This window comes from Tympanuchus pallidicinctus, unplaced genomic scaffold (genome assembly GCF_026119805.1).
Source record: "Tympanuchus pallidicinctus isolate F22 unplaced genomic scaffold, pur_lepc_1.0 scaffold20, whole genome shotgun sequence".
In the NCBI taxonomy this organism is placed as follows: Eukaryota; Metazoa; Chordata; class Aves; order Galliformes; family Phasianidae; genus Tympanuchus; species Tympanuchus pallidicinctus.
The window spans coordinates 7,675,902-7,703,765 of record NW_026294722.1 but is presented as its reverse complement, the minus strand read 5'-3'; the positions used below and the strand labels follow the sequence as shown (position 1 = coordinate 7,703,765).

The window sequence follows — 27,864 nt, the reverse complement described above, 5'->3', positions numbered from 1 at the left end:
TTCAAACAAAGCACTGTTTTCCCTTAATATTTCCAATGATATATTCTCCAAAGCTTCTGTTGTTTTCTGTTTTCAAGCTCTCCTGTGATAGAGCAAACTTAGATGAATGGATAGGATTTGTTGCAGTAACCAACAAGGATTTCATGGAAAAGACGTGTTTCTCAAAAAACAGCACTGAAGAAACTCCATTAAACTTCCTATGGTGGGCTTGGAGAATGGGAAGCTTAAGAGGCTTCAGTTTGTTCTGTTCCTTTAGTGAATCCTAATAATTTATCATTACACTAACAGAAAACAGAATCGAGCAGCTTTAAATCTCTCATTTCAAGACTAACATACAGTTGCTAGGTTTTGGAATTTTCTGTTTAACAGATAACCTTGAACTGGTAGAAAAAAATGGAAGATACTAGTCAATCTGTTTCTTCAATCATGTCTTGATAAGGAAGAGAACTAAAAATACCTGAACAATGACAGTTCCCATCATTCAGTGTGCAACTGATTGCTGAGTGCTTTGCAAATCACAGGGGATAAAGCACCCAAAGTGTAACACCTTTTAACTGCTGCCTTTTATCCAGCGCTTCTCCAGGAGAATAATCTTATTGGTCTGACACTCCAGTCTCCAGCACAGGATGCATAGAGCAACAATTCTGAGGTGTCGTGGTGCTTTAAATATTACTTCTTGCCATTGAGACAAACACAGATTGGTCTCCCAAGGCAACAGTGAGACAGTAAAGTTCATGTGAACCACAGGGAAAATTTTCCCATGTAATGGACATCTGGATCTTTTCCAACAATTCTGTTTTTGTAGTTTCTGACTCAAGCTTTTATCCTGCTCCTGCATTCTGTTGATGTTCAAAGGGAGAAAAAGATGGGCCTGAAGCCTCAAAACAGAAAGCATGCACAATGCAACTACTACCAAGTGCAAAGCAGCATTAGAATAATCCAAGCACCATAAGAACTGTAATGGCATTCAGTGAGGTGGGGGATATGGGGAGAAAATAGTGTTGCAAAAGAATTAACATAAAGAACAATATTTTCTTGAAACTGTTTTCTGTAAAACAAAATAAGATTGATATTTGATCCAGCAATGCAGGGCATATTCACATCACTTGATGCCTCAAAACATCTGTGTTTTGATCAGTTGTTTAACTCCTCTCTGAATCTACTGCCTCTATAATGGTGCTTAAACTGTGTTTACACTTTGTGGCAGATCACTCCCAAGATAGTACTGCTCACTGCTTTCTCCTCCACCACACTGACACTGTGGTGCATGCTCAGCAAACTCCAGGGCTATTAAGACAACATCCTGGTCCCAGCTCACTTCCATGTCTCTCTCAAGGGCTTTACAGGAGAAGAAATGGGTCTGGCTGTGAAATGGATGAAATAGTCATATCTGTGAGACTCCTCTTTTCTTGAGACCTGTCAGAAATAGGCAGGAACTTACTTGCATTTGTCGTGGGTGTCTGTAAGCTTTCAGGTAGTGCAGTAGGTCTGGTCATGTGCTAGAGAAGGGAGCCTGCAACTTACTCATGTCTCTTGCTACTAGAATAAGTTGTGTAGTCTGCCTAGCTAGAAGAGTTTAACTGCAGAAATTAGAGTTCTGCAGCAAAATAGTTGAAGAATTAGTATTTTTGCAGTAAAGACAAGTCTAGCTAAACTGTAGTTCCAATTTTTATTCTACTCTATTCATTATTTTCTTTCTCATTCCATAGCACAAAATAATACCAATTTCATAGAAAAATAAAAGTTTGCATTAACATATTTCTTACCAGAAGACCCTTTCCCAGGATGTTTTCCACAAGCTTAAAGTCATTACGTAATTGTTTGCTCTTGGAACTGGTGCCTTCCATCTCTTCATCAGCATAAAAGCGGAAATACAAGGATTCATCCTTAAATTCACTTTTCTCCAGAACTGGAAACAATATATATGAAAAACATACAAGCATTTACACAGAGCAAGACACAAAACAGAAACAAAAAAAAGAAAGTTAACGGAAATCCTAAGTATTTCCCCTGTCTTTATAGAACAAAGACCAGATGCATCCCCATCACTAAACTATTCAGCTCTATATTTTTAAGCTACTACTGTATTTTACGGGCATATTTTTCTTTGCAGTCCATAGTTGTTCGTGATACCATGTGACTTCCCTGACAAATATATTTCATACAAAATGCAAATGATCCACTTGGAAGAAAGATGCTACTCAATATTTTGGGCCTCTGTCCCATACCAAAAATAATATGGTAAAACCATACAAGAAAGAAAGAGGAGTAAAATATCTCTTTAAAGGAAAGAGTGATGGCTAAACAGCTTAAGACTTTTCAATAAAAATGGTTTGAAAAGAAAAAGAGATCTACAAAATTCTGGAAGGCATGATAGAGTTCTTCAATGTATTTTCAAGTATGAGACCTGGAAGGCCACAAAATAAAAGGTGTAAGTGACAACTTTGAACCTCGAGGAACTACTTCTTCATTCATGTATACTTTGCTGAGGAACTTCTTGCCAAACTGTGCTATGAATGCCAAGTGTTAACATGGACTCAAAAGAGATCAAATTCTTCAATGAAAATCAATTATTCTTTCATCAATTCTTTATTAGTTACTTAAAATATTCTGCTCTCAAACAGACAGAAAGTGTTATTTATGACTTATGTTGATAACTTATTGGACAAATGCTGTTATACTCTGAGGACTTTGCAATTTGACACCAATACAGTTGTGGTTTCTTTTCTTTCTCAGTTCAGCAGCAGCAGCACTAAGGATGGTTGATTCCTAAACTTGGCAGTTTGCTACTTCAGATTTGGAAGCTTCAGAACTTCAGCTTCAAGGATTACACTTTTTGTCCAAGCTGCAGGAATTAGGCAATTTTACTTTGTACTGGACATTTCTTGAGCGAGATTTCAGTTCAGTACTTAGTTTATGCATTGGCCAGATGCCAATGGGATGCAGCAAAAAAATAACCCCCCTCTAGCTCATCTAATCACTGCAGTGTTCACCATAGCTGGTATCAAGGGGATTTACTTGGGAGAGTACTCAGCTCAGACATTTTACATTAAGTTCAAAGGTTGTTTTTATATGGACCTGCTGGGATGTCAGGAGTTGTTTGCATGTCAGTATATATGGCACAATATATAGAAAAGGGATTTGCAAACACTGTCAGCTAGTATGACTAAAGAGCACCTTTAATTGGCTGTGGGGAGGGATATTGATGCATTACCATGATGCATGAAACCATTATTGCAGAGTCCAACACCCAGTGCAACAGCTTCCTCACGAGTCTGACAGTCTCCCTAGAAACAAGACAATAAATGTTATACCTCAGACAACTTCCTAAACTAAATTATTTCCCCTCCCCATCTCATGACTTGTGGCTCTGAAATTAGCAAATGCTCTTGGTAGGGAACAAAAGCAAGCAATTTATATAGCTACCCCCCTTGTCCAAATAGCATTAGTTCCTATATATGCATCTTTTCCCTCTGACAGGAATTAGTAGGACAAAGACCAGGAGTCTGGAATACAACTGTTTAACATACAAAGGAATATAACATTATCTCAAAGTAAAGACTTCTTATTTCAATTATAGTGTCAGACTTCAGGACCCATTAGGCACAGACAATAAAACTCAGACAGAGAGGTTGGGAGATCTTATCTATACTCAAAACCGAAGGGAAGAAAAAAAAAGTGTATTGCATGCAAACTGCAGAGGTCGGCCTGGTTAAAACTGCAGCAGCGCTCCATTTCCTTACACAGCAGTCTGACAAACAGAGGATTCAGCTGCTCACTACCTGAAGCCTTGAGTGTAGTATTTCAAAGCAGGTACCAAAGGTGACTTACAAATTTACTTTGAAAGAAACAGCATTAATTTTGCATTAAATTCTGTGGGCTTCACATCCTTGTTAAGTGGAGCAGTAGCTGTTTGTCAGGCAAATACTGGCAAAAAATACTATGGTGTAAAGGTAGTACTTAAATGCAGAATCAGTTCTTTCAGTCAGTTACATTACTGGCTCTTGTTTAAGGACCTTCTTATTCCAAGGAGCAAGAAAAAGTCATGACGTTTGCAAATCAAGAACTAAGTACTATTGTATAGGCAAGAAAAAGACTGGAGCAACCCTGGAGGAACTGCAGAATTATGTAATCACACAAGGAGAGGCAAGCAAAGGGCTTCAGTACACCTGAAGTTTAATTCTTAGAAGAATTAATTTCAATCCCTGTCAGTCTTTCCTCATTTTTAACAGCCTGCCATGTGACAATTCTCATGGCTTACTTTCCAATAATTTATGAGATAAATGGGTAGTTTACAGAGGTTGGGACTTAAAAATCTAATTTATTCTTTCTACTGTAAATAAACTGAAAAATAAGAGACTCCTACAGTTATTTTTTTAACCTTTAGATATCTGTTTGTGTTTTAGACAGCAATATGTGTGTAGGAAGGCCATAAATCATATGCAATTCGTACTAGATCAGCTTATTCCTGATGCTTGATCTCAAAACATTCCCCTAGCAAAACAGCATTCTCTAATTAAAGAAAGTAACAGGCAGTTATCAAATCAGGCACCATCACCAATATTTTCAAGAACAGATGCCTAATGTTAAACTGACACATTGATATTTGAGCAGTTAAATAAACAGACTTTTGCAAAAAGCTGAGCGTTCAACAACTCTCACTAAAATCTATTGTTAGCTAGCATAGCAATTGAAAATAATTCAGTCAGGTATGAAAGCTGCAAGCAAACTACTGTTTGTAAGAATTCAGCAGCAAAAACTGATTTAGCTACAAAGACTGGAACTCATCTAAGCTGTAGACAGTGATTTAAATATTTAACAATGTTCCCTTTTGACATAGCACAGAAAATTTCCCCTCATCCTTGTACTATTGTATGTGTACGCATGGACATATGTGCATAAATGCAAATTACACAGAATTCTATATCTCCATTTCAGGTTTTAGTACAAACTGTTTCAATCTTAATCTGAAAGTTCAGTAAATAGAGAACTAATAGCATACTAACACACCAGAAAGAAAAAAAATGGGGAAGGAAATGAGCAACCTTTTCCCAGAGGGAGAGGTGATCTTTTACACTGACATTTGGGTCTTTCTACTGTCTGTGGTATTGATTAGTTGTTGTAACAGCCAGATTAGTCTGATTTCAGCTCTGTTTTTTGGCCAAAGCAGATTTCTTTCCTTCAGCCTTCCATGAAGACTGTTAAATTACATGTAACTGATACAACAATTTCAGTACTAATGTGCTTGCTCTCCTGCATGCTTTTAATAGGAAAACAATCAACTACTCCATTCTCATTTAGTTATTTAGCACAGAACAACCTTAAATTATAGCGATCTTACTAACATAGAAGGATGTCACGTGCAATTATAGGAAACATCTCTGACAAACAACATCCCTGGTAGTCAGAGGTCTGACTCTAACTCAAACTAGTCGCCTTCTATGCCATTTTGGCAGTATAGGACTTGATGTGATTGTAAATCAGACCATCATTTGAGACAAAACCAGAGCATGCAGTAGACCCTACGGCAGTGAGCAAGGTGACATACTCTCCCCTTAGACTGCTTTAGACTGTGAAAGCTAGATTGTAACTACCCTGATCTATAGGCTTTTCTCTGTAATTACAAGGTAAGTATTGGGCAACTCCAATTTGTAAAGATAATGGTGCAGGTTGTGGTATGAAGCTGTAGATTCATTCTTAATTTGTACTACATCAATCCTAGATTATAAGAAATGAACGCTGCATTTGATGTCTTCAAAAAAGAAATCACAAGAAACAGAAATGGTCTGCAGTAACGACCAGTTCACCACTCCTTGGGCTAATACAGGACCTCCTTCTTCTTTATGCTGCCAAATAACAAGCTTTGACCACATGAGCAATAAAATGAGTGTAAATTCAAAGAAATTGAATATATTCAATTATATTAAAATGCCCTCTAGAGAAATGTGTTATATTTACTTTTAAATGGAACTGAAAAATTAAGCTACTTCTCAAAGACAGCAACGTCTTAAAAAATCCGTACCTGTGCAATAAGCCAGTCCACCAGCTTACTGGCAGGTATTACTGATTTGTAGGTCTTTAGGTGATAATCACGGTCTCTAAAAAAGAGAATTCAGGGAAAATCAGGCATAACTAAAGAACAAAACTTTCATGGCCACTGGGACCATTTCACAGTCTATTTATATCTGGAATGGCAACTCAAGGGAAGTCTTAAGTCTTTGTGTCAAATCAACCTCTTCATTAGTACCGCATAATTTTATATTTCCTTTTTCTCTAAAAATATGATATCAAACCACCATCTGAAATTCATCCCACTCAACTTTTCCTTTTACTAATTGCCTACAGATAAAAATACATTCAGTTTCCTTTTATAAGTAAATGCAACTGAAAAATAGAATGCAGGGTGTGAGAAATCAGAAATGGGGTTCTCACAACTCTGAGGGGGAAAAAAAAAGCAAAAACAAACAAACAACGTGACAGCATTTCCAGAAATGTGCTCTCAGAACAAAAACTTTCCTCATAGTGCTTACACACATTTTTCACGTTGTCTTCCAGTAATGTGCTAAACCCAGCACAAAACTGTAGGAGTTTTCCAGGCAGTTTTCTGTTCATACAATCTTATCTTGAGAAAATATGCTTTTGAAATGTCAGACCAATAAAGGAAAACATTAAAATGCTCAGTATAAATGAGTACAGGTTTCCAGATTGTGAGTGGCAACTCTCTACATTTTCATACAGATACTGACCTGGGCTACAGCTTTGAATAAGTTGGCATTAGGGTCCCAGGCCCACCCAGCCTTTCAGTTCTAGTACTTAAAGGCTTATCATGATCCATATTTCACTGATTATTTCCTCTTTTTCAACCTAACCTGAACAAGAAGTGAGCTTGTACCACAAAACACTGTTCAGAACCATCATCTGCAGGTGAATAGTCAAACAGATGTGGGAACCATCAAAATTTTGGCAGAACCTGGCTGCTTCACAGAAGGCAGAGGAATACAGCGTTCCTCACAAGCTGTATCTTATCTATGAACTGAAGTATTGTTCATCAAATCTGTAAACAGAGATCAAGTTTTCTTGTTCTCACAAATTCCCATGAATTAGATCAGAGACATAGTCAGAACCCTTTTTATGTGTAACACTGGTCTGAAACATTTTCCTTTTTATATGTTATCCTCCCAAAGCTTGCTTTGCTGCAAGTGAGGTACATCATCTTCTCCTTGAAATACACCAGCGTTAGACTTCACTTAAAGAAAATTATAAAGACAAAGGCTATATATAAACTCCCAAGTTGCCAGGGAAAGAGCTAAGCAAAATCATATTTCAAGGCTCTCCACAAAATAATTGAATTGTGAATTTTGATTCCTCCAGATCCTCATGGTTCATGCACTACCTATGCTAAGTCATTTTCCTATGAATTAGGAATGTTGCAACACAGAAAGTAGACCTTTCCCACTCTGCTAACAGGATTGCAGGGACCAGCACTCTGAAAATGCCAAATAAAACAGAGGTCAAACGATAGATCAAAAAGTAAAAAGGGGTTTGCACAACTACCTGCTAGATAAAAGCTAGCTCCTGAAACATTAGGCTTGTCAAGCAAAAAGACATGAATAAGACATGGAAAGATAAGAGCCTGGGGAACTCAGTTTTGTAACACTGAGGTAAAAGGAAGGATCAGTAGGAAAGCCTGAACACAGGCTGAAAAAGTTAAGTCTACCCAGATGGATTCTAAAACTTCTGAGATTCTGCAATTTTGTACCAGTCATGCACAGACACGAGCTGTTACTAACACAAATTAATTCTGACACAAGAAGATTCTCCAGCTGAGATTCTATTACATAAATAGCACATTGATAAAAGAGCAACAAAAATGCTTATTCCAGTTTATCCCGAGAAGGATTTCAATACAATATGAGGGTGAACTTACTTTACCACAGGAGTGTACAGGCAGTGTAGTCGGCAGTAGAGTCGAACACCCTGAAGAGGGAAAGATAGATAGATGTTATTACCATTTTTTTCTTTTACAAATAAAATGCTGACTAGTAGAGCTAGAAAAACCTGGACACTGATGTCTCTGCTCAGCTAGAATTATCTACTGATTAACTGTTCTACGAAACAAATCCCTTATACTCTGACAAACTATTTTGTTCTTTCCCAGCATTCAGAACCCCAAAAATCTGCCCTTCAATCTCCAACCAACTCCAACGTTTTCTCCATTAATCTTTCTTCCCAATTAACCCGTTATCTAATTTCCATAAGAAGAAATGAAATGCATTAAAAAGGTTTATGGGCAGATATGGGTCATCAGAACTCATCTGACATGTATTTATCAGAAATGCAGTTAAATACTGATGGCTTCTGACTCCCTGAATCATACTGCTCAGATTTTCAACAGACATTTTGCATTATGGCATACTATTTTCTCCTAAGACCTTTTGTTACAATGTAGTAGAATTTTAATCAGCAGTCTTGATTGCGGTGACAACTTTATTGTTATTTATGGCTAACCTCTGCTTCCTCTCCCTAGAGTGAATGTCTCCTTTGACATTAGTACAGTTAACTGAACAGAATGAAGGTAAACAATACTAGGGATCTCCAACACAGCGTGACACTGACATTCAGAGGCAGAGGAAACTCTTTTGAAGGTTCTTTTGCAAATTGCTAGTTTTCAAGTAAGCACTGTAACACAAACCTTGGACATGATGTCTTCCAACTCACTTCTTGGCTTATATGTTCCATCATCATAGCGAAATCTGTACATCACCTGCTCATTCTTAAATTGGTGCTTATCTGAAACTAAAACATCAGAATGATAATTAAAATCAGTATTTTTCCCCCATCATGTTGTTCATAGGCCAGCTGGTCCTTCTACATTTAAGATGTCTTGTTTACATATAGATGCTTATGTGCACTTCTGAATAGCTCCACCAACAAAAGCAACTTTATAAAATCAACATTTCTTCCTTTTGCATAAGATTCAATTTCTGTAAGGCACTGGAAATGGTCCCAGTAAAGGTAATCGGGGTTGTCTGATGTTTTTTGATGAATTTTGAACAAAGTGCCTGCAAATTCCTGCAACAGTTATCACAGCATTAAAGCCATTTTGCAGCTGCCTAAAGCTCTGCAGTTCCAAACGCAGAGAGTATTCTTGTGGGACAAACTACAGCTGTTAGAAGTATTCTCCTACCAGGATTCTTGAATTTAATTGTGAGTTTCTCCTAAAATTTAAATAGCACTTCTGAGAGACCCAGAATCGCAATTCTTCACTCAGAAGAACTATGCTATGGGCAGTTAAAGTTATTTGGTCATACTTTATGCTAACAGGCTTTAAAGACAAGCACAAAATTTTTGTGTGACAACATTTTTAAAAGGTGCATTGGCTAATGTCAGAAGACTCAAAAAACATATACAGTTTCACACACATTTATCCAACAAGCTAAATCAGAAGAGGATTGAAGTCATATCAAACCATATGGGACACAAAAGAGGGAAACCCTCACAATAAAGATTATAATTTAATAATTGGTAGAAATTATCTGTTACCCTGATTCATAAGTAAGTGAGAACTATAAAGTGCCAAAGAGTGTTCAAATTCAAAGTAAGCTATGAAGTATCTTCTAGACAGTACAATACCCAGTGTAAACATGCCATTGTTCACAACTTAATATAATGGAGACCAGTAACAACTATGTACAAAGGGGGTGATCTAGAGAACAGTAATCTAAGAGACAGCAGGTGAGCTGGTGTAGCTCAGTCACTGCAATCTTTCCTGCCTTTGCCATGGCCAGATCTTTGTGCTGGCCTGTCCTTTAGCATTTTGGATGCAGTATTTCACAGTACAAGCACAACACTTGATGAACTGAGAAAAAATACTATTTAAGGTGCACCTTAGGCAATTTGATTAACCTGAAACAACTGACTGCACTGTTAGTCCAGAAGTAGGATTCAGTTTGAGATTTAGTCTGCCCCTTGCAAAGCACATAGGACAGTTTTTTAGAAGGCAGAAGCTAGAAATTCTAAAGACTTTTCCTCATAATGTAGGACAACTTGGCCCATGAATATGTCATGAAGATTTCTGCTCATGGTGATGTTTTTCCTTAATTTCACAGAATAAACCAAAATACGCAGAATCAAGTGCATATATGTTTGTGTTGTGGAATCTCACTCTTGATTTTGTATTTCTAAAGCCAGTTGACATTCAACTCTATAGAAAGTATCTCTTGTGCCCAGAAGATGAGATTCCAGTCAGTTCTGCTGTGTGTTGTAGGTACCAATACTTAGATATTACCAGGCCCAGAAAAAGAAAAAAAAAAACAGAATAAACAGAAACACAAAGAAATGGAGAACAACACTTTGCCACTTAGCAATCTTCTCTGGCCCTGCTTTCTAGGCAGGCTGAAAGATCAGCAGTTTTCATCTGACAGGAACTTTACGCCAAGTGAAAACAAAAGATAAAAGACATTGTATGATGTAGAGTAGGGGTAACTGCTTAATTATAGTGCTTAAGTTTTAAGTTCTTGCTATGTTAAGGGGTGCATAATGAGAAACGTTCTTCTCTAGTTATTTATCAAAATTTCAAGGGATATTTTCTTAACTAAATCAAGCGCAGCAAATACCTTCTAATGTCTAGCAATAACTGTCATTGGAGACAGTAACAGCTAGTAACTCTAACCAGAGGTAACATTAAAACCAAATCAGATGCATCTTGTTTGGTGTATTTCAGTAAGAGATGCAGTGGATGTAACAGCACAATTTCCTCCAAGCTATAAATTTGTGTTCAGACAAAAAGAATGGTGCTGAAAGGGTCAGAGTATGAAATTACAGCAGGGTAAGCAGTCATGAATAGCATGTCTCACTGACAGTGCAACTATACACATTCAGTTTTCATGATTTAGATTTGCCCGCTGCCATTAATTCTAAAAGTCACTAACCACTGAGGATTTGCCAGGTATGATACAGAGGAGCATTTGAACATCATGTGAACAGCCACAGTCAACTGTCCACCCTCATTCCCAAGGCATTGCTGAAATCTGGCATCTCTTTATGGCACAGAGCACTTACCATGATGAATAATTCCATTTTCCAACAGCGCCTGTCCCAGGTTGACCCCTTCCTCTGGTTTGCTTATCTCTCCAATGTCTGTGAGCCATGATACAAACTCACTGAAAAGGAAAACAGAACAGAAACAATTTTCTTTTTCTCTCTGAATATAAGCAGACACGAGCCTCTGCAAGTCATCAGTCAACCACAGGCAACACTGTCTTTGAAGCAAATGTGAAAATTGTTGTGAAGACTGACAGTTCTCTGTGGCTTAATTTCATACATTTCTGGAATAAATATCTGCAGAAGATCCAGATCTCCTATTCGTGACTTTTCCCAACACTCCCCTTAGGTCATCCTAATTAACACCTACACAAAAGGGAAGAAGACCTATCAGAGTCTACAAACTGCTGCAGATCCTTACTTTATTGAGCCACAATGACCTTAGAAACAAAAAGTTGCACAGAAAGCAGCAACTCCAGTCCAAGCTCTCTCTCCAAGCTGTGTTCACTGTCTGATTTAATTATATATGCTCACCTTTCTTCACTGGCTCTGTTTTTTTCTCCCTTAATCATGTAATTGTGTAGGCTTTCAATGAAATCGCAGTAGGACTTAGGACAGAAGATTCGAACTCACTGAATTCAAGCGCAGAACAGAACAACCAACTCCCCCCTAACAGTTTAATTTAAGGTCATTTACTAAAGCTGGTGCCTTGGAGATACATAAAAGGTGCTTCTAATTTACAGACAAGAAGTGCTAAGTCTGTCTGCATACACAGCATGAAATAAAACCTCTCTCTGTTGAGGGGCAGAGCTGCCCATATGGGCAGAATAAGGGCCAGAAATGGATAGGTAGGATATTACTCAATTAGAAACAGTTAAGTACAGAAAAACGGATATTGCAAGTCCTGCCAAAGCCCTAGGGGACCTGAATTTCCCAGGTTAATTAGTAATTAAGCAAGAAATGCATTAAATTAAAAATATAATAACAAAAGGAACATACAAAAGTAGAACAACATATGGGAAATCTACGTTCAATAAACCACTTGGGTGCTTGCCAATATGCAGAGGGTTGCTGCTTATCAAAATCAGCATCCATGCCTCCAACTGTGGGCTCTACATGAAGCATTTTTAGTCTCTTCATGTTTATCAGAGCTGATAATCATCTGATTATCAAAGCTGATATCATCTAAGCTGTAGGTAGCATTTACATTTTGTCTTTACAATAACAACAACAATTTCAGTAACAAAAATCTGAGTTTGCTGAGGTCCTACTCTATAATTTTCATAATGTAGAAAAAGCAGAACAATCTGTTCAACTGCATCAGGGAAATCCCATGGAAAACAGCAGACTTTAGTAAAACTCCTAAAACTCCTAAAACTCCTAAAAGTCAGACTACTGTAGAGTTGAGTCAGGCTCTGTATCTCATAAGAGAAGAAAGAAGAATCCTCTGCATCAATTACTGGGAACACAAAGCATAGATTCTCTGGAGTGCTCCAGCCAGACGTACTGGCCAATGATAGTAATCACATTAAGCACCCATGGTAGATGCCCAGGTTGCTATATATTTTCCATCAAATGCAATGGATCCATGACAGTTTGTAACACTTAAACCACTGCCCAAAACTGAAGCAGAACATTGATGACCTCTTAGCTTTCCTACATCGTTCATTTGGAACTGTGTCCCTAGAGTTCATTGGGATTCTAAATGTAAGGCAGTCGTCTTAAAGCTTGAAACGGAGAGCTGAAAAAGCAAAATAAATGAATACTATTCTCAATGCTCTGAAGTTTCATTGCTATGGGATAGCTTTCTTAAAAGCCATTTTAAGACTTCCATGGCATTTGACTCATAAATAAAATCAATAATCATTTGCCTGAAAATTTTATAAACACTGCAAAGTGCATGACCCAGAAATATTCCAAGAGGGCTGTTGTTTTTCTCTGGGATATGAGACTTGCTAAAAGGCATCCATTCAAAAAATTTGTGGCAAAACTTGATTTGTTTCCCCATCTCATTCTAAGTAGTTCTCAGTATAACTGAGAGCACCTCCACTGCCCAGCACTGCCCTACTGAGTTCTCATTTGGCATACTTGCTAGGATGCCACCTCCCAGCTAATATCTCTGAAATTAAGGGACTGAAAATAGCTGGATTTCTATTCAAGAAATACATACAAGAAAGATATGAAAATCCAGCCCATCCAGTTTTGTGCAATCTTATCAGATATGTCTAGAATCTCCTGAGGTTAACAGATCCTCTCTATTACAAGTAAAACACAGTCAAGGGTTTGCAATCAGTTTAGTGCAGTGCTGAAATGAAGCACAGCAAGCATGAGATTTACACGTATTGGCACCAACACTCAGCTTGTGGACTGTATCACTATTTACATGCCTGAATACCAGCACACCTGAAGAGTGGTTAGGAAAATAGATTTATGCTCCAGAAAATAAACAGCTTTATAAGTAAATGCATGTGGTATTTCTAAAGTTATTAATAATAGTTCATACTCTATTTTCCAGTACAACCACATTTTATTTCTTGAATTATTAGATGCTATCTCTAATATCCAAAGGCCAAGAGAAAAACTGCTTCTGCGGCCTTACTGTTACTCTCAACTGCATTTACCAGAAAACCACTAAGTACATCTCAGCACTGTTCTTAGTTTCTCCCTTAGGCAGGAATAGCTGAAAAAAATAAATAGGTCCCAGCCAAAACAAATTGCTCAGGGGAAGCCCCTGGAATGATATGAAACGTCTGCAAGTCATGACTGGATTGCAGTGATTGAGTTGCGCTTAAGTAAGTTGTCCAGAACAGTATCAACATGCAGCTTAAGAAAACATCAGCAGATTATTTTTTTTTAATAGAGTAGCATGGAACATTAGCAGAAATAATGCTGTGGTCAGAGGCCAGAATACCTGTAGGTATCTCAGTTTGCTTCAAATATTGGCAAAGCAGCATCAAGCCCTCACTAGCAGAGTCTCAGATGACTACCAAGTAAACTGAGGGTGATGGGCAGGAAAGGTAGTGGGGCATGTAAGAAGACATTTTAAAAGAAATGTAGTAGCTGAGACTATGAAAAAAGTCAGGAAATCCACAACAGATTTGTATATATCAGAACAACTTCTGATCTGGGACATCTTGTTATTTGGAAACTGGGAAATGCTGGATCATGCCTCCAAGTCCCAGCTTAGATGTTTCAATTTGAAAGATAACTGAAGAAGAAGAAAAGAATAAAGAGTAGAAAAGAAGAACAAAATCTTGAGAAGCAAGGAGGTTTTGATAGCAAAATTATTAGCAGCTTATATTACTAACTGCCTTCTAGGCAGAAAGACAGTGCATGATTTCCACATCCTGTACACAAGTAATAATGCCTACAAAATGCCGTTACAGAGACCACAGGGAGGGAAATTCATGGATAATCAGCCATTCGGAATTTCTTTTCCTCGCTCAGCTGATTATTTCAATCATAAACAGCTGAGGCAGAAAAGTCTTCTCAGGTCAACTGATGCATCTCTCTGTGCCATACAGGACACTTCCCTACAACAGCCCCAGTGCTGCCATTTCTGATCACTGATCTGAGTCATTCATGAGTCTCTCTTCCAATGCCTCATGCACAACATACTTGGGAATTATTTTGTAATACTTAGCCTGAATGAAAGAAGAATATTTTCCAGACAGTAAATCTTTTAACAAATACATTAGGTTTCTTGATGAATTTTAGTTGTGTCTCTTACACTGTTAAACAGGACATTCAGCTCTGAAACGGGATTGATTCTGCTAAATTTAAACATGACCTGGTCTGCATCTGCTTGTATACAAAAGAGGATACAGGTTAGGCCACTAAAAGCCCCGTGCTTGTGGGAGTTCAGGTGTTTTTTCTTACTCCTTTGGCCAATTTGAAACAGCTGTTATGTGTTACTGCTATACAATAGAATGAGCTGTCACTGTACAGCTTGTTCATGGCATAAAACAGAAATTAAGGCTTTTACTGCCTTTTCAATCAAGCTCTATCAAAGCACATCTGATCTACCCTCACAATGCCATCCACAGAAAATCCACAGCTAATTCTTTTAATTAGCATGAAAGTGCCTTTTTTGTTTGAATGCTACTTACTTGCCAAGAAAGCACTTGGGAACAGTACTTAATTTTCTCCTCCTGTCTTTGATAAGGTTCACTTTCTTGCTCATCATCATTTGGTACAGCTTCTCTCCTTTTTCTGCAATCATGACGTATGCATCCCTCTCCATCCCCAGTTTCAAACCTGGAATACAAAGCAGAAATTCCTTGAGATGCAAATCATCAGGTAGAGTGTTTCCCCGATGATAAAAGCAGAGGCCAAAGTGGTAGACACTTGTTTTCCAGATTAAGGGGAAACTGAACAACTTACAGACCTGAACAAAAAGCTGTCGTTTATGAGAGTAGCATCTGGGACCTTTTTTTTCCATTTTTAAAAATAACTTTAAACTTATGGATTCATCACAGCACAGAAAGTAGAACAGTTTACAGAATGTGGCAAAGTTCCAAATAATGAGAGAGAAAACATATATCCCCAGAAACCACGGCAACTTCATCTTTGACCCTGGAATAACTGCCGTCACAAGACTTGTTCAATGCAGCTAAATGCTTGGCAGAGTACATCATTTTTTTGAGTGTTCTATTACTTGAAGTCAAAAATACAAAACTACTGATATCAAATTCACATCCTTAAATAAGTCAAAGGTAGATGGGAACATTATTTTCTCATCTTTTCTTAATTTGCCAGTTTATTAATATCCCTAGGCTAAAAATACAGCCTGAAAATCATATTATCCAGTAAATGAAAGAAATGCTGAATGTTTTAAGACATGATATATATTGAATATAAGGAAATTTTCATTTCCACTTTGTACGAATTTCCTCATAGCACATGTTAACTTGAAAATTGCCACACTGAGGGAGAAGATCTCTGAAAAGAACGGGTTTCTGTGTTGCAACAACTGTCATCATAACTGGCATTTTCTGACACTCATCTTTATAGACTTGTCAAAAAAGCTTGGAAAATGTGTTTCACCTAGAAATAAAGGGCAAATTGCTTTAGGACAGCACATGAGAATAGTTATTTTGCTGCTGCGGATGCTTTGTCTCTCCTAGCTGGAATTAGTCATTTTGCTTTCGGGGTATATTTTTTTGAGAATTTTCCCAAGCATCCATCTGCATGTATTTAAATTATGGACTGGATTTAGACTGTTTTGTGTAGGTCCAGAACTGAAGCAGATTCAGCTGGGGATGTGAAACCGTATGTTTGAATCTTTCAGTGGGAAGGGTACATCTGGGCCTCGTGCTTTTCAGACAAGTTCATGACGTGCATACTGTTGAAAACACCAAACTCTAAGTGTATTAAGATGGCTACTGAATAGTAATCGATAGAGCAGGAAGCAAGACTCAGGAGAATTAATGTCTGCTAATTATGTTTCTGAATCACAAGCATGATACTTCTCAATAGGGGCAGCAAAAATCCACTCACAAATCTAGAGAATTCTGGAGTCCAAACTAGAGCCCTGGGCTTGGGTATCTCTAGGATTAGTCTGAAGTCAGAATCAGTTTTTGATTTACTTGCCTAACCTTTACAGAGATTGACATAGAGCGGAATTTAAGTGTTCAGCATAAGGCTAGAAAATGAAAACTATACATTCTTTAGGAATAATTCACCCTAGCTGCGTGTAAATGCTGTTCCTTTATGAATTTGACAAATTAATGAATGAACAGTCTCTTATGTTACACTGGAGATGCTTCCTAACTTTAAAAAAATGTTTAATGCATTTGTTTTAACATGCACTGGATGTGCATGTTCCAGAAACTAGTCTTGTGCTAAGTTTTGTCTTTCAAATATAGTGTTTCTTTCATGTGTCTGATATTTGGCTAAGGGTTTTGGCTCTTCAAATCCCCTGGTTTATTGTCATTATTCTTCCATTCTCTTTGTCCAGTAACGTGATCCAACTCAATGTAAATGCTGACACATGTAGCTGAGGCTAAATTGCAACATGAACTTGTGATAGAAAACAGCACATGTTTCATGCTGGTCTTACATCACTGAATTCCCCAGGCTCTGATGTAAATGGCAAACTGGAATGCACATTCCATCCAACTCATCACAAAGAATCGGGAACCTCACCAATCTTTCTAATCTAAGCACAGATAGTCTGTGATTTTAAAATTACTCTAATCCAAAGGAGATTTTCCAATAGGTCTGGAATGTCTTGCAGAATATCCACACTTATCCTGAGCTCCAGTCATCAGCTGCCACGTCATAAAACTGTGTGACAAAAAGCATCAGAAAAAATACTCAAAAATACCCAACGTTGCATGGAAAGATTTGGAAAACTTTCTATTAAGGAGTAATTCCTTTTTCCCTTCCTGATATTTCAGTTTCCTTCCTTACTCTCAAGCCCCTGCTAGTATGTGATTGGTTTTTCTAGTTCAGTCTTTTTACTTCTTATCAAACCATCTCTCTCACCATGTGCTCTCATACATTTCAATCGATGCACAGGAAATTCTGCAGAGCAATAGTGACCTCATAAAGCAAAAACTCACTCTGAAATGAAGACTCACTGGATCTTTTAGAGAGATGATTTAGCACTCTGAGGGTAAAACTAAGAGCCAAGAAATGTATTTCATTTAAAACATATAGAACTAGTCAATGAATACAGATCATCAGTTCGGAATGTTAAAATTCTTCTTTTAATAAAAAATAAAACTGATCATTTCTGTTGACCCCAGAGAGCTTTTCTGAATTCACAGTATGCCTTCACACCATACATTTGGAAGTTAGTATACCTACTATCAGAAAAAAATTGCATTGGGACTTATACATGATAAGGTATGTCAGAAATGTTTCACATTTATGATAAAGAAACACTGGAATGTTAGCAGATTAGATGTTTTCCTGCTGCAAAATATTCTAACACAAAAAAACAAAAGCTTGGATTGGAAAGAACATTAAAGGATTTAGATTCTCTGCTTTCATTGAACCTGTGGCAGAAACTGACCCTCCTATAAACGAAAAATATTGATAAATATTAATGACAGACACCCGTGAAACAAATCATCTCACAATATTCAGAAATGTATGTTTTCAATCTCTTGAGCTTCTTCGTCCTTAAGGACAGATTTTAAGTCTCTAAGCACAGAGCAAAAGCTGCAGTCTTCTCTTTCTCTCAGAAAGATTTCTGTATGCATATTCATTTCTCCTTTTTACACAAATTCATCCTGTTTGTTAAAAAAAAAAAAATACATTATCCACTTACTCTCTCTCTGCTCTCTTTCCTTGATTATAGCATCCAGCCATTTCTGTTTGTCCTCTGCAGTCTTGGCCATACAGACAAACCACTTGTTTTTGGCTGTGTTGTGTATCTTCCAGCCATTTGTCACTGTGTAGCCGTTGCTGTGGTAATCTGCTGTAAAAACCCAAAGCACAATGCACACAGTGAATAGAAGGCCTTCTTTAATCAGATCAGTGTGTGACACCTTTATTAAAATATTCTTATTTGGAGAGCTTCATATTTGAAGCTGTTCCTCATGCATCAGTCTTACTAACTGTCCATATAAGTGTTTTAAAAGTATCTATGGCTAGGCTGTTCAACTTGAAAACCATGCCCTTTTATAAACACCTTTTATGTGAGAAAGGGTGTGATCAAGGATCGCTGTGACTTCAGGAGAGTGGAACTTCACATTTGGAAGTGCCCTGGAAGTGTTTTTTTTTATGTTTAGAGCCAGGGCAGAGAAAATCCACACCGATTACACTGATGACTGAAGTTCCATTCAAGGCAGACCAGCATTTTCATATTTCTTGCCATGATACTTTGCCCACAAAGCCATTTTCTCTACAGCTTCAGACCTAAGGTGATAGTTTGTAATTTCACCCCAGAAGAGGTAAAATAACCTAAATGGAATGGCACTGGTGAAAAAGTCTACAACACTTGTTTGGATTATTAGTTCTGAACTTTCTGGGAATACAGCAGGCTGTTCAGAACATGGAAACTCTTTAAATGTCACCTGTTGAAAGGAAAGAATACTAATTCCTGACTTATTACAGCAGTCGCAGGAGCTGGTGCAGCCTTTGTGGATGAAGTCAGAACCCATCCATTCTTTCAGCATGTGTCAGGACAAAAGAACAGTAATGCAGCAGCCATTCCCATGTTTCATCATGGCCACATTCCATGCTACTGATTTGATGCTAAGACTAATATTTGGTAGTATTCTAAATGCGAAGAAGATCTAGAAGTTCTGTTATTATAGCTGTAATGGCTTAAGATCTGAGAAAATAAAGGACGGAAAGAAGATAAAATATCTTTTACTAAATTAACTTGGATTAGGAGAAAAAATAGACAAGCTTCAGGATACACAAGCTCTTCAAAAGGTCACTTCAGAATGAAGAGTGTTTGAAAGCATGACCAGTCTTTCAACTTTATAAGTTGGCCTAAGAATGAAGACATCAGATGTTACAGCTTACCAAAGATTTCGTTAAAGGAGTAGGGTGAATACTTTTGTAATAACTTCCCACACAAGATTTGGATTTGCTCTGTTTTAAAAAACAAATGGTAAGTTTTCTCTTACCTGTTCCATCCTCCACATTCTCCACCTCCATGACTTCTGTATTTATTCGACCCCTGAAGATATAGAGGGATCCATTGATTGATTTTGTCCGTTTGGATGGTTTTTTCCCAGCAACTCTGCAATTAGGATTCAGATGGTTAGCTAAGCATAAGCAACCAAAGCAAGGTGCTTATTACATACATACATCACATATATTACAACACACAGCTTTTTTTGGATTCAGTGGATACAGAAAACAACAGCAAAAATCAACCTGGGATGTGACTATTAAAAAAGGAATCAAGTCTTGTAGCATTCAGCCACTTCTCAGATTTAAGTGCTCAGTGAGTTTACAATGATAAGTTTGCAACAGCATCAGAACAGCAAGAAAGAGCTTATTTTGCATGATTACTTGGAGATCGGATGTCTTTAAGATTTGCATTCTTGAGTACTTACCTGAATTGCGTATGAGTTTGGAATATAACCCTTAATACTACCTAGAAAAATGTTATACTTGCCTACAGCTTTGAAGAAATTGTGGTGGGTGTATAATTCCAAATGTACAATGAAACGTGCCATGAGGCATCACATGGCCTTCATGTGTGTCTTAAGTGTCTCTGCATGTGGCATTCATGAAAGTGCTGCTGTGGCAATTTTGCACTAGAATTTATGTCCTCATCCATAAGCTTTTCAGTGTCTGTTGAAGTATCCTATAAAAAACTTCAGGAAAGCACTTTTCATTACTATTTATGTTCTGATTTTTATGTCTAGAATAGGTTTAAAACTACACAACCAACACCTGCTGAGCTTTAATATCTAAGAACAACCCTGCTATATGAACCAAAACATGACTGGTCAAATGATCACTGCTTGAGATGGCAAGTGTCCAAACTCTGTGCAGTGAAGGGATTGCACTGGCAACCTGCCAGGAGTTCATAAAATTCAAAGAATAATGCAATAAAAAACAGCTGGGGAGAAAATTTTTGTCAGAGTGAAATATCTGTGATAACTGTGGTGAGATGAGAAACACCACGGGTTTTTGAACAATTTTTCCTTTTTACAACTAGTTTAAGCAACAAATATACCTGTGGTAATGACCATAAATTAACATCTAATCAGCCTGACAGAGCCTGAGATCTAGGAGCTATTAGATCATTTCCTAAATATGTCTGTTGTACTCAAAAGAGAAGCTGTCCTAGCAGCCTTAATAAAACCCTTTAAATACTCAGCCCACATGAAACATATTGTTCCTAACATCAGGATTCAATTTAAGCGGCAATCTGTGATACCACCAAAAATACAAAACAATACTCAGCTCTGAAAAAAAACCAAACATCTATGTCATCAGGTTGGCAGGCTTCCCAAAGCTTCTGCAAAAGCTGAGATTGTAGTCTTAGATCTAAAATCACAAATCTGATTCTGATTCTAAACGCATCTTAAAATGGTCACAATAAAGCTACTTCTAATTTGTGCTGTTGTTAGAAAGGTGATGCCCAAAGTAAAATGGCTGCAGGAATGATTATCTACTGAAGATTTAGGGCTGCATTCTGATTGCACTTTTTGATCCAGGAAAAAAATCCACTGACTTCTACAAGATTAGCATAGTGTAAGTGGGATAAGAATCGGGTAATTCAATTTCAAATTGAGAACTGACACAGACAGGGCTTTGTTTGTTTTTCTTTCAAATCTGTGTTCCACTAACACCTTGGTTGTTCATCAAGCAACAGCTCAAATGATCATGACAGCACAACTGGAAATAAATGCATTTCCATCCTGGGCTAATTATAAATAGCAGCTAGACAGGGGAAATATCCAAAACTAAGCCATGTAGCAATTCCTAAATTTATCTTTCACATTTGGAAATTCCCAGCAGACTTAATAAAATGTTCAGTTTTTTAATAGAAATCAGATTCTGGGCATTCATCAGTTCAAGCTATATTATTAGACAAAGATAAACAATATTGATCCTTTGGGAAAACCTAAGTGTTACAGCAGCCTCCTCCAAAATTAAGCCAAACTACAGAGTAGTTCAGTGACATCCCTGTACAAAAAACAGAGGGTTGCTTAAAAGGCAGTAGAACATTTTGTTTTCTGAATCTTAGCATTCTGGGAAGTGTGCCTGGACAGCGGGAGGGGCTACGCTAACCTGAACTACCAACAGAAACAGCAAGACAGCTTTTTAGAGCTCTGAAGAAAGAAAAGATTACGTATCAAGTTGATTTTTCTTTTTTTAATAAAAGATTTCAGTTAGAAGATTCAAATTTCTGAAATGTCTTCTACACAAGCGTGGATTTTGACAAACTGGTGAAATGTCAAAAGGAAATGTTTCAACTTTCTTACAAGTTGCTCAGCGAAGCTGTGAATGTCCCCACGTGGGAGGCCTTCAGGGCCAGGCTGGATGGGGCTGTGAGCAGCCTGGTGTAGAGGGAGGTGTCCCTTCCTGCAGCCGGGGGTTGGAACGAGATGATCTTAGAGGTTCCTTCCAACCCAAACTATGATTCTACTCCATTGTCAGAATGCTTCAGTTAGATAAGATTAGAAGCTATTTAAGATGTGTCCTTTTTCCCTTCAGTTAAATATTTATATTACACTCTAATAATTTCTAAAGTAGATTTTGTCTAACAAATTGCTTTTTATATTGTATACTTTCATTGTTATTCACACAAAACGTATAAGTATGATTGATATGATTTTTTTTTCCCAGTTTAATGATCCCAAAATTTCTACTGAACAAACAAACAGAAAATAAACCCAAAATTTGAAATATAAATATTTTCCTTGGATCAAACACTCTGGTTTTTGAGAAGTTCTAACTGGGTTGGCCATCACCAGTAAAGAGGTATAAAGTGAAGAAGAGGAAGGATATTACAGGAGGAGATTCTGAACAGTAGAAGATGCATGGTAAATCATCCAGAAAAGACCAGGACACAAGAATGAGACTAGGAATGTGGAGGTGAAAAGCTTAAGAATTGAAATACAGTATATGGCAACAGAAGAAAATTACCATCCACCGTGCCAGTGCTATTTTAAAAATAAGTGGCAGCTGTCAATAATACTCAACTTTTATAAGGTAAAGTGATGCAAAAATTGCTACTAAGAGAAGAAAGCAAGACAATTCATAGAGCACATGGGCTACTGATCTTCATCCTCTATCCACTGTGTCCTGCATCTGCTAAATATTCCCTTAGTCTTCTTTCTCCTTTCCTGGCTTTATATCAATTTTCATGTCACCCTGTTCTCCTTAGAATAACCTCACAAAGAAAGTTGGCAAGGCCTCCTTCTTCACATCACTCCTGGAGATCCATCTGCTCTGGGAAGCCTTCCAGCTGTAAGAACTCACTTAGTGATTTTTCTGCACTGTATCAACTTCTGTCTTTGGACTGTGTGCTTCTCAGGGTGGGAACCCCATTAATCTCTGGCATATTTATCCCATCACATAGTAATTTCCTCCTCATATAGTATAAGCAATAGCAATAGTCAAAAACAGAGGAAAGTCACAACTATGACTCAGCCTTACATAGCAACGGGGAACAAAGTGAGTGCTCTGTAAATTCTCATACATCCTATGTACAAAACCTCAGAATAGTCCCATTGTAAAACCATGAAGGCAGAGGAACTCACCTGGATTTCCTCTTGCAATAGACCAGTAGATTATCAAATAGAAAGAACATTCTCTCCTGGATATTTCCTGCTGAGATTTTTAACAAAGTTCCTTGGAGCAAGAGCTGTGTGCAGATATCTGTCAGATTTGACCCCTGAAACAGAAAAGAGATCTTGTTTACTCTTCACTTTTTTGTGTGCACACAACGAAACATTCTTACTAAAATCCTGTTATTTTATCTGCATGTCATTAAACTGCAAAATGATTGATGCATTCATGAAGAGGAAGTCTTCGATTTCTTATTGCAGCTAAACACATCTTGCCTTTCTGGGTTATAAATGTTTTGGAATCTTCATATACCATGATAAATCTCCCCTAGCTCCAAGAGATTTTCCAAAAAGCAGCCATATTGTGAATCTCCCAAGACCATTAATCTTCCCTTTTCACCGCAAGCTATCACTGAAAGTATGACAACTGTTGGCTTTAAAAAAGCATTATAGAAGAACAGTGGTACTTCCCTAGCTCTGATAGTCATGTAAGTCACTAGTAACCATCTCTCTGGAAAATCATAGTGGTATTTCTCTCTGACTCTTTTGTTAGAAGTATTTGCAGCTGCTGTCCTTACTGGAGTTCTAAAGAGTAGATGCAAGCTAGAATCATAGCCATGAACATCACAGATTGGGTCCCAGACACTGTGCTAGCTGTCATGTGCAAATTATGTGCATTCAACAGACATAGAGATAACTGAGCTTTCTAATGAAAGCTGTCTTTGAAATATGTTAGGGCCAATGGATTTGAAAAACTGTCCTGGTTGGTTGGTTTGTTTGGCTAAACCACAGTCACTAGTGCAAAGTTCTTTGGCCTAATATTACTTCAAAGGTTCCTACTGAAAAAGGTCTCTTTTCAAAAAAATACACAGACACACAAGAAACATTTACACCCTGTTCTGGAACATTTACATCTATTTTTTATTTGGAAGGAAGAATGACCTAGAGTAACACCATGGTTTCTGTACACTGTCTGCATGTAATGAAGTAAATTAGATAATATGATCTCTGTCTTAAGTCTTACTGGAAAACAGAACTGACTATAGATTGCACGATATCCATTATCAACAAACTGCTCGACTTGCAAAGGCCCATTAAGTCTATATTCACAAATACCCAAAAAGATTTGTAAAACGCAGTTCATCCCGCTTAACTGAAAACATCTCTTTGAGCAGGCATGAAATTTACCTCCATCTAGAAAGTCATCCCAGAAGGATTTGTTAGTGTTCTTAGACACTGCATGAATGAAATTTTTTCAGGTCAAGCCTGCTACCATTAAGCTGAATTAAATCAGCTTTTCCAAATGCAATGCAGTCGCTGTAAAAGTGTGAATGAAGATTTAATTACATTGTTTTCTAAATTAAACCATGGCAGCTGTGCTGTCACTTGCTTTTCACTAACATGGAAGAAGCTATACTTTAAAGGCTGCCAAGAATGGACACCAATGTCCAGATGTGTCTGTATTCCCTTAGATTCAATCGCATATGAACTAGCTAGATGCAGTGCTTCCACCTGTTGCTCTGATATGCTTTTATTTCCTTAATCCATCTATAGAAATAATTAACATGTGTCCAGAAATAACTGCTTGTTATTTTGAAAATGACCTGCTGACCATAACTACCTCCAAGATAAATAACAGCATGTCAGAATTATAACCCCAAAGGCATGTATGCAAATAGAAGCAGAAACCATCTAAATGTACAATATAAAAGCATGCTTCCCACATGGAACAATTATCTGGCCTATTTTGTGCAGGAAATAAAAGCAAAGGCTGCAACAGTCACTTTTCAAAATCTAAGAATCTTTATTTTTCTGTCAGACCCTTCATGATGGTATCTGAATAATGGTGCTGTATTTCCTGTTGATGCATTTCCTGTTAACCTACCTACTTCTCATTTACACCCATTTGAGAGATTTTTCAATAGTAATAAACAGAGCAGGAAGATTTATTTGATGTTTCCTGAGACAAGACAGGATTTCTCACTTTTCTAAGTGGGACCAAGCTGCAGGCAAAAAGAAAACAAAACATCATCGCTGGTTAGAATTGCAAATTGCAGTCAATTATGAAGTGACTGATCTGCCTAAGTGTTAACACATCTTACAGCTCATTCTGTTCTGTGATGGGGGTTTTGTTTCCCTAAACATTTCAGATAGAGAATGTGTGTATTCTTCATTATTCAGTGAAAATAACACAAGGAAGAGCTCACCCCACAGAATAATCAATATTCAATTAATGAAAACAATATATTAACTTTGCTAAACAATCAGAAACGTTCTACACAAAAGCTGGCCTTCTTGAGTACTCTACTTTCTTTCTCCTGTTTATAAAGTAATACTTCTTTTCACAGAAGGATTATCCAAAATCAGACTGACCTGCCTGAAACTATTCCATAACATACACCTACGAGGATTCTGTGCATTCTAGAAGAATGAATCTGAGCAGAGTTCATTGAGATGAACAAACCTCTGATCAACCTGCAGACTTTCAGATGCTTCCCAGATTTGGCCTACTTTAGTGTGACCTACCATCATGCCTCCAAAAGTCTTATAGGATGAGATCAGTTTATGCTCAGTTTTGATATTGAGACAGAGTTGTGTTAGAAGGAGAAAGAGATTGGTGAAGAAAAAGAGTAGAACTGAGAAAAATTACCTAAAAAAAATAGCAACTGTTCTTAGTGAAACTCCAGATGACCCTCAAGAGCAAGAAGATGAGACAATGCAGAGGCAAAATCATTTTATATCATTCCTTACATTAGAAATATTGAGGGTAGCACTGAGGGCAAAAGGATGAAGATCATACCAAGGATCCATCCCACTGGAACAATTTAAAGAAATAATCATTTCAAAACCCAATGAAACCTTGCTGATACAGTTAAACAGAAACACTAGAGAAAGTGAAGCCTGTTCCAAATTAAAGAAAAAAGTTACTCTAAGTTGGGCTGCTTGCACACACCCCAGAGCCAGGCTGTATCTCATACAGTCATAAAAGACATGGTTATAAGAAAGCTGATGCTCACTACTTTTTGACAGTTTAGGTGTCTTGTATTAAAGCTGTTGGAAACCACAGGCCTTATCAGATTAGTACATATGATGCATGAACACACAAACAGAGCTTGAATGTTTCGGAATCTATAACCATAATAATGGATAAAAGAGATTCACTGTTTCCTAGTAGAGTTTTCCAGCAGATAAAATCTGAACATGAAAGTTGCCTTATACACTTTCTCTTACAGACAGTTCTGTGTCTTGTATCCCTCCATTACTAAGTTTAAAGTGCTTTTAATTCATCATTTGCAACATTCCACAGGATAGGAGTTAGGAACCCTTCTCATTCAGAATATTTTATGAAACACATCTGAAAGAACTACATCCAGCTATTTAGAAACAACTCTTTGCTCAAGAGTCATAATTTACAAGAACATAGTACTGTGGAAACCCAAAAATAGAAAACTGTCGATCCATTTCAATTTGTTTAATGTGCACATAGAAAAAAAAAAGATATGTTTAGCATTAGTCTGCATTTGTAAATATGGTTTTCCTCCTTTTAACAAGCTACTATGAGACTCAGAAAATTTCCACAGCTTACCGGGAATGAAAAACACTTGTTCCTTTTTGAATTTTTGGGTTGAGTAATATAGGTGACTATCTTTCAAAACAGCACATATAAACAAATCAGAAAGTGTTTTCAGACCCAGACTGTTGCTGTGAATTTGTAAGCCTCCCCTCATCCACTGTCCCCAAATTGCATTAACTTTGATACTATTTCATTTATTACATCATGCACAATTTAGGAGTCGTGCTTCAAGCCCTGGAGTTCAAACATGCCTCTTGCCTAGACGACCCATGAGTTGCATTGAATTTGAAATGGTTCTGACTGCTTCTAAAAGTCCTCCTGTATAGAACATTGTATGACTTTTTTGTTTGCTGAGCTTGCTATCCAAAAAATACACAGCTGGATATCTGGGTTGCTCTCATGTCTTTAGCTAGATGCCAAGAACATCCTTTGGGGAGAAAATGAGCAAGGTTTAAAACATACACGAAAGACAGAAAAAACAACCCAAAAAAGAGTCGTGGAGAGCACCCAAGAGTCCAAACATGAGGAAGTTTACATGACCTCTAAAAAGATGTCCTCAGCTGGCAATGATCAGTCTCGACATTTTAAATGTCAGTCTTACTAAAAGCTGACGCCAGTCTCCCTGTGAGACCATTTAACACCATTGACTCCCTGTGGTGCATCCCCCAGAGGCTTCCAACTCCACCATTTCAAGGGCCTCAATTAAAATCATCACAAGACAAGCTGCCAATTCTTTTGTGCACTTTTTAGCAGTATTTCTCCTGGGTGGCTCTTTTTCCATATTTCCTCTTTCCCCAGGCTTCGCATCTCAGTTCTCTCCCTCTCACTTTTCTCTCTTTCATACTTAAGTGCCTCTACCCATACAGATCCACTCATTGAGAAACACTTCAGTAGAAACACATCCATGAGAAACTTAACTGGAGAAATCACAAACATAATAGTTACTTTCTACTCTAACTTTATTTTTTATACAGGAAATCTGCATGATACCAACTTTGAAAGCTCATTCAAAAACTGAAGGCTTGTAGGAAT

General features: G+C 37.5%; 1 protein-coding gene across 2 annotated transcripts in view; it reads right to left on the bottom strand.

Annotated features, from left to right (window-relative positions):
• PREX1 (phosphatidylinositol-3,4,5-trisphosphate dependent Rac exchange factor 1) overlaps window positions 1-27,864 on the bottom strand; it is a 148,913-nt gene that overhangs the window by 33,203 nt on the left and 87,846 nt on the right. For both annotated transcript variants that reach the window (XM_052683632.1, XM_052683631.1), the window contains exons 7-16: window positions 23,232-23,365; window positions 19,632-19,747; window positions 18,323-18,472; window positions 15,153-15,300; window positions 11,062-11,162; window positions 8,693-8,796; window positions 7,928-7,977; window positions 6,023-6,098; window positions 3,215-3,287; window positions 1,767-1,909 (exon numbers count right to left, since the gene is read on the bottom strand). In XM_052683632.1, coding sequence (XP_052539592.1) covers window positions 1,767-1,909; window positions 3,215-3,287; window positions 6,023-6,098; window positions 7,928-7,977; window positions 8,693-8,796; window positions 11,062-11,162; window positions 15,153-15,300; window positions 18,323-18,472; window positions 19,632-19,747; window positions 23,232-23,365 — 1,095 coding nt within the window. The remainder of the gene's footprint in view (window positions 1-1,766; window positions 1,910-3,214; window positions 3,288-6,022; window positions 6,099-7,927; window positions 7,978-8,692; window positions 8,797-11,061; window positions 11,163-15,152; window positions 15,301-18,322; window positions 18,473-19,631; window positions 19,748-23,231; window positions 23,366-27,864) is intronic.